This window comes from Argentina silus (genome assembly GCF_951799395.1).
Source record: "Argentina silus genome assembly, chromosome: Y".
In the NCBI taxonomy this organism is placed as follows: domain Eukaryota; kingdom Metazoa; phylum Chordata; class Actinopteri; order Argentiniformes; family Argentinidae; genus Argentina; species Argentina silus.
The window spans coordinates 26291422-26298686 of record NC_139654.1 but is presented as its reverse complement, the minus strand read 5'-3'; the positions used below and the strand labels follow the sequence as shown (position 1 = coordinate 26298686).

The 7265-nt window shown below is 45.0% G+C and overlaps 1 protein-coding gene across 1 annotated transcript in view; it reads left to right on the top strand.

The window, feature by feature from the left end:
* Nucleotides 1-1877: 1877 nt before the first annotated feature.
* Nucleotides 1878-7265, top strand: part of LOC310824281 (solute carrier family 25 member 36-A-like) — a 31393-nt gene continuing 26005 nt past the window's right edge. The window contains exon 1 of the mRNA XM_083697157.1: nucleotides 1878-2052. Within this exon, the coding sequence (XP_083553283.1) occupies nucleotides 2012-2052 (41 nt within the window). The 5' untranslated portion in view covers nucleotides 1878-2011. The remainder of the gene's footprint in view (nucleotides 2053-7265) is intronic.

Here is a 7265-nt window from a genome sequence, read left to right as displayed (position 1 = left end):
CGACCAATACAGGGAAAGAGATATTTGTTGGTTATTGAGGACAGGTTTAGTCGATGGGTGGAAGCAGTACCAGCAAAGCATAAAAATGCGGACACAGTGGTAAAATTTTTATGTAGAGAGGTTATCCCCAGATTTGGCATACCGAGTATGATAAGTTCAGATAATGGACGGGAGTTGATTGACAAAACAGTGAAAGGAGTTTACTAGAAATTGGGAATAAAACAGAGGCTAGGATGTGTGTATCATCCGCAATCACAAGGAATGGTAGAAAGAGTGAACGGTACGCTGAAGGCAAAACTAACAAAAATTTGTGATCACACTAAACTCAACTGGGTGGATGCATTACCTTTAGCACTCATGGCCTATAGAAGTAGAGTGACTTGCAAAACGCAACTAACATCGCATGAAATGCTTACGGGTCGACCCATGCCTGCGCCGGCATATAGGCATTTGCATAAGGGACCGGGGTTGGATGTGTTAGAAAAGGATATAAAAACCTTTGTGCAACAAATAGCTCACATCCACCGAGTTATATATCTACAGGAAAAGGAGAAGGAGCCGGAGAAGCCAGAGGCACATCCAATCCAGCCGGGAGACTGGGTGTTCGTGAAGGTCTTCCGGCGCAAGTGGAACGGCCCCCGGCGAGAAGGACCGTTCAAGGTGATCCGGTCAACAGGGACAGCAGTCCAGGTAAAGGGTTCACCCATGTGGTATCATCTCAATCACTGTGTTAAGGCTCCGCCAGAGGAGGACGTAAGAGTTGCAGGTACCAGAGCCAAGGGGAAGGGTGAAGCTGATCCGGAAGCCGGTCCAGGTACCGGACCTGGAGCAGCCGGAGTCAGGGGGCAGGAGCCGAGAGAGGGAGAAGAGGTTCTTGGTGGCGGGGGGGAGTGATGGCGACAGCTGCTGTCCTCGGACTGGTAACGGTACACCTCCATCCAAGTGATAGTCATCTTTTTGATGATCACTGATATAAGGGGTTAGCGTTTTGCTGCCCAGGTGGGATGGACTTTGGCAACAGGGATAGCTGATTGTTGAGTCTATTACTCTCATATACTCATTATTCATTACTCATATGTCATATATGCAAATATCCGGCTGATTGCTGAAGCGACTTCTACTTGCTCAACACTCTTGCTTTTAATTATGTTTTCTGTGGCTGATGGGACTTTCCAGTCCCAGAGGGGGGAATATGTGGTGGAAAATCCCAGAATGATGTGACAGAAAGTTCAGTGATAGCCTTTCTAAGAAATGGCTGATTGGATCCAGATGTTGTTATTGGGACAGGAGTGAGAAAAACAAGTTACAATGATGTCGAAACGATGATGTTTTTGCCAAAGTGTTGTACACATGTTATTGCCAAAGAAAATTATGCAGCATATTCTCGTGTATATAAGGCACAGACGTGATAATGACTTTTTGGAATTCCTCTGCAGAGACGCCAGTTTGTTTGTGCAAATATTATTATCTGCGTTAATAAAACGGTATAATCCTTTGAATAACTCTCCTAATTTGTCCGCTTCCACTGTACCACAAACACAAACGCATATTAGCTAAATTGCACCTGAAAAAAATCCATTAAATACACATGCACTCATAATTCTGATTATTGCGCAATATCAAAACCCAGAAATTACAAGACACGCTGCATGTGAGCATCCGAGCCATCTGGGCCCGCGAGTCGGATATATCCCGACACCAGAGACAGGCCGAAGGAGTGTCGGAGCTTTACTGCACGATTTGGATTTATTGCATTTTAGCCTCTTTAATAAGTTGAGGACACAAATCTACTGTGGCGATCGTGAGGTTTTCAACTGGGGAATGCAACGTTTAGACTGGCTAGCTGACGTCACGTTAGCCTGTATATCCTAGTTTTTGCTAACTGCCCTCCACGACATCACGGTCGCATTGGAATAGCCAGCTAGTGTGTAAGATTCAGATTCCTTGTCGTCAGCAGCCCCTTGTCCTGAAAGCGGTGCCCTACGGACGGGTTTTGAGAATATGATACAGAATGAGTCAGAGAGATACCCTGGTTCATCTGTTGGCTGGAGGGTGAGTATGTGTCATGTCATAATGAATACGAGGCTAACATTTTCTGGCTAGCTAGCTACAGTTGCATAGCATATATTGCAGTTGGCGAACAATAGCTAAGTGGGGAAAAACATACACACAGCTAGTTCAGACTTCGTCCATCAATGTGTTCTTCAGACAGTTCAATGTCATGGAAGCAAGTGTAGTAATGGAGTGAACATGTATTTGTGAAGAACCTGTCACAGTTATGAGTTTTGCCATTTCCGAATTATTCATAATTTAATATGACTAGCTAACGTGACGTTGTTGTTGACGTGTTAACGACGTTAGCAATCCAGCTAGCAAACAGAGTAGACCAACATGGATGAAAAGTAGACACATCACCGTAGCACATGCGTGATTAAATTGCATCGGTATTTCACATTTTAGCTAGTAGTAGGCGACACATGCAGTGCTAACAAACTATTTAGCTAGAAGCCACGATTAAAACAATAATTGACTCTTGAAATTCTCCATATCTCGATAGCTTTGGCGAAGCAGTAGCTAACTGTCAATTAACTGGCTAGCATCCTCCTCGATACTATGGAGAGAGAGAGAGTCGGATGTCATGTATCGAAATAAGTGGCTTCCAAAAAATAAATAAAGGCACTTTTAACTACTCGAGGGGTGTATTAAGGAAACGAGCTAAGGGAGTTAGCAAGCTAACTTTAGCTCCAACTCGGGATTTTGTCAAAGTTAGCTCGATAACTCCCTTTACTTGTTAGTAAATTACGTTGCAAGCGTGATGCCCGTCAAAGGGAACAACCATCAGAGTCAGTGAAATAAGGATTTTATTACAAACTGTGGCTGGGCGGGGGTCATTTTTATTTCGATATATGACAAAGTCTCCGACTCCATCTGTCCATAGGACTGTATAGATGCTATCTGAGGCTGCCCGAGACATATGGTCAATACTTGGCATATGCCAAGCAAATCTCCCCCCCCCCCCCCCCCAAAGTAGCACGATGCAGTTAAAAAAACAACCAAAACGGGCAAGTGCAAGGACTGCAGTAGCATGCTGCAAAGATTCAAATGCAGAGTGATTGACAGCCCAAATGCAAACTACTAGGCTCTGGCACACTAAACATATCCATAGTGTAAGTGAATTTCTTCAGGATTGTCTGATGCAATGACTCTGAGAGGCTTTTCTTGCAGACAAATACAGTGCCTTCGGAAAGTATTCAGACCCCTTCACTTTTTCCACATTTTGTTGTGTTATAGACTCAATTTAAAATGGATTAAATTAAAAGAATTTGCCATCAATCCACACATAATAACCCAGAATGACAAAGCAAAAACAGGCTTATAGAAATTAGGAATCAATTACACACTGTGGAGATGAGGATGTCACAACCAACTCAGCAAAAAAATGTTCTTGATCCTGACAAACTCCCCAGTCCCTGCCAGTGACAAACATACCCATAACTTGATGCAGCTACCACAATTCTTCACACGAGAGATGATGCGGAAACTGCATTGCATGTGCTGGATTTGCACCAAGCTGCTTGTAGTAAATGCTTTGTAGTAAAACCAAATAAACACATTTCCAGCCACTTTCTTTGCTATATCACTTGAATTCATTGTTGCAAACACAATTATGGGTATGAGAGATTATTTTCCATTAAGGGATTCTTTTTGGCCACTTGGTTATACACCAATTTTGTGACTGAGATGATGTTGTCCCATCGATTGTGCCTTTTCCTTTCCACCATTCAACTTTGTAGATTTTTGTAAGTCTCCCCAGGACTCAGGGTCGCATTCCTGAGCAGTTTTGTTCCTCTCCATTTGCTCAGTTTGTAATGACAGCCTGATCCACACAGTGTGTAATTGATTCCTATGCAAACGAGAGACCCGATAAAAACGAAGATATTCATTCCAAAAATACATGAACTATTATCATTGCATTAAGATGGCCTCAATTCAACTTATTGAGTGATTTGTTGATGACATTTTTGCATTTTAGCTAATTTTAAGAGTGTCATAGCAAAGGGTCTGAATACTTATGTCCATGAGGTATTTCTGTATTTCAATTTTAATACATTTACTGAAATTTCTAAAAACCTGTTTTCGCTTTGTCATTCTGGGGTATTGTGTGTGGATTGATGGCAAATTCTTTTAATTTAATACATTTTAAACACAACAAACTGTGGAAAAAGTGAAGGGGTCTGAATACTTTCCAAAGGCACTGTACATAGCATAGTAGCCTATACATTGACTGGATACATGGCCGCACAAATCTGCTGAATAAAAACCTTGAACTGTTGTTTACCTTAGTTTGCTTAAGTGATATCCGAGGCAACATGGAGCCCATGCTCTGAATCATGTGTAGGAATACTCCACACCTGTGCCCGTTTACCAGGTCAATTTGCCTCAGCCTTGCCCCAGTTTACAGTGGCTATTATCTTCCTCAGGGAGGCTCAACCCAATTGAAGTATTGATTAATAATCAACGCTAGCCAAGGATAACAGGAGGTCCGCTTTTTTTCCTTCTACCTGTGGAGATGGCTCATTTCACCCCAGCCCAGTTTAACCCAGTCAATCCGCATACAGTGAGTGAAATCTTACTGAGATACTGTCTTTCTTTATTTTCTTATCTAGATTCATATATGTATATCGTGTGTCTTTTATAGTGACATTTTTATGATACAACACTGGGCAGTGCACGACTCTAGGCCATTATATAAACAGGTTTAAACTAACCATATCCCCCCCCTGAATTGGTCTTCCATTAAAACTGTGATTTCATTAAAAGTGTGGTCACTGGTGTGGGATCACCATCAATGATATGATAATTTAACCATGTTATGTTTATCGGTTAAATTACACATTTTGTGGAATTACATTGGCTGCCATTCTGATTTCTACGTGGTTTTAAACATCTTTATCAACAGTTTGCTTCCTCCTTGCCTACCTTTTTTTTACTTGATGCTTGCTGCATGTCTTCTCCCCTTGTGCTGTCATAATGCACATCCAACTTTCTCTCACACTGCGTGTAAATCCACCTGTCTTAATTTTTGGGGGGAGAAATTTGTCGACATAACGTCTTAATACATAACTTCTGTCTGTTTGAGGAGCTCTCACAAGCCACCTGGATTGAAATGTTTGTCGGTATGTTTCTCGTCCTTGAAAGGAACGATTAGCCCAGATGAGTGAATCATGTAGATGATCTTTGAATTCAGAAAAATATTCATTTTTAAGCTTCAGCATTGGGGGTAAACAAGTGTATTTTCCAGTGGCCTTCACATGTTCACATGGCCTTCACCGGATGACCAAAATGGCGGCGCGCATGCATCGCGACGCCCGGTGTCTCTCCAGAGTTTGCGAATTAGTAGTTATTTGCTTGTTTATCTCAAGTATTCTCGCTAAAAACAGTTTAGCGTACATATCGTACAACCGACGAGAACTTCTGGACATCGGTTCCGGCATTCCAGACATCTTTATCGACGCTATACCCGAGATTAGCAAAACAGCGGGACCAGCTAACTCCGCTACACCGACCGGAAGAGGCCCCAGACCGGCTCGGAAACGAAAACACAGGCGAGGGAGCCGAGGTGGGCTGAGAGCTAGGCTAAAGCTAACTCCACACAGACTCTCACTACCTAGCCTTTTCCTAGCTAATGTTCGTTCCCTGGCAAACAAGATGGATGAACTGCGGCTGCGGATCACCACACACAAATGGATTATGGACTGTAATATCATGGTTTTCACGGAAACCTGGCTCAACAGCGAGGTACCCGACAACGCTATCGAGCTAGCAGGGCGCTACGTTCTCCGAGCAGACAGAACAGCGGGTGACTCCGGTAAGACCAGAGGTGGAGGTTTGTGCATCTATGTGAACAAGACGTGGTGCACTGACACTACCATCACCGAGAGTCACTGCTCAGCTAACCTGGAGTTTCTCATGGTTAAGTGTAGACCTTTCTATCTGCCCAGAGAGTTCACGTCCACTGTTATCACGGCAGCCTATATCCCCCCGGATGCTAATGCTAAGATTGCTATGAAAGAACTGCATACTGCCATTAGCAAACAACAGACTCTGCATCCCGAGGCAGCCTTCATTGTCGCGGGTGACTTCAACCACTCCAATTTAAAGACTGTACTGCCCAAATTCCACCGAAATGTCTCATGCCCCACCAGAGGAGACAGGACATTGGACCAGGTATATACTAGCATGGCTGATGCTTACAAAGCCGTTCCCCTCCCCCACCTAGGTCAATCTGACCACCTCTCATTGTTCCTACTGCCCAAGTACTCAGCACTCATCAAACGGGTGAAACCTACAGTGAGGACAGTCAAGGTCTGGCCAGAGGGAGCTGACTCAGCACTCCAGCAGCGTTTTGGAAACACTGACTGGGGTGTGTTTGCCACACAGGCCACCCATGACTCCCACACGGACATTGATTCATATGCCTCCTCTGTTTTGGACTACATCAATTCCAGTATCAATTGTGTCACCACACTCAAACGGATCACCACTTTCCCTAATCAGAAGCCATGGATGAACAGTGAGGTCCGACTCCTGCTGAAGGCACGCGACATTGCCTTCAGATCAGGGGATGCTCGGGCCCATAGCTCATCCAGGGCTAACCTGCAGAGGGGCATCAAAAAGGCCAAGCACAACCACAAGCTGAGGATCGAGGATCACTTCAACAACAACTCTGACCCCCGACGCATGTGGCAAGGCATCCAGGCCATCACTGACTACAAACCCACTAACACCTCACCCCTCTCCGTCGACGCCTCCCTGCCTGATGAGCTGAACCACTTCTATGGCCGCTTTGACAGGGACAACAAGGAGGTGGCCATCAAGGCTGTGCTCCCTGCGGATCACCAGCCCCTCACTCTATCTCCCACCGACGTGTGTGCGGCACTGAGCAAGACTAATGCACGCAAGGCTGCTGGTCCTGATGGGATCCCCGGACGCGTCCTCAGGGCCTGTGCTGTGCAGCTGACTGAGGTTTAGACTGACATATTCAACCTGCCCCTAGCCCAAGCAGCTGTCCCCGCGTGCTTCAAAACCACCTCCATCGTGCCGGTGCCAAAACACTCCACTGCAACGAGCTTAAATGACTTCCGCCCAGTGGCACTCACGCCCATCATCATGAAGTGCTTCGAGAGGCTGGTCTTAGCTCAACTCAAGACCTGTCTACCACCCACACTGGACCCCTTCCAATTCGCCTACCGGCAGAACAGGAG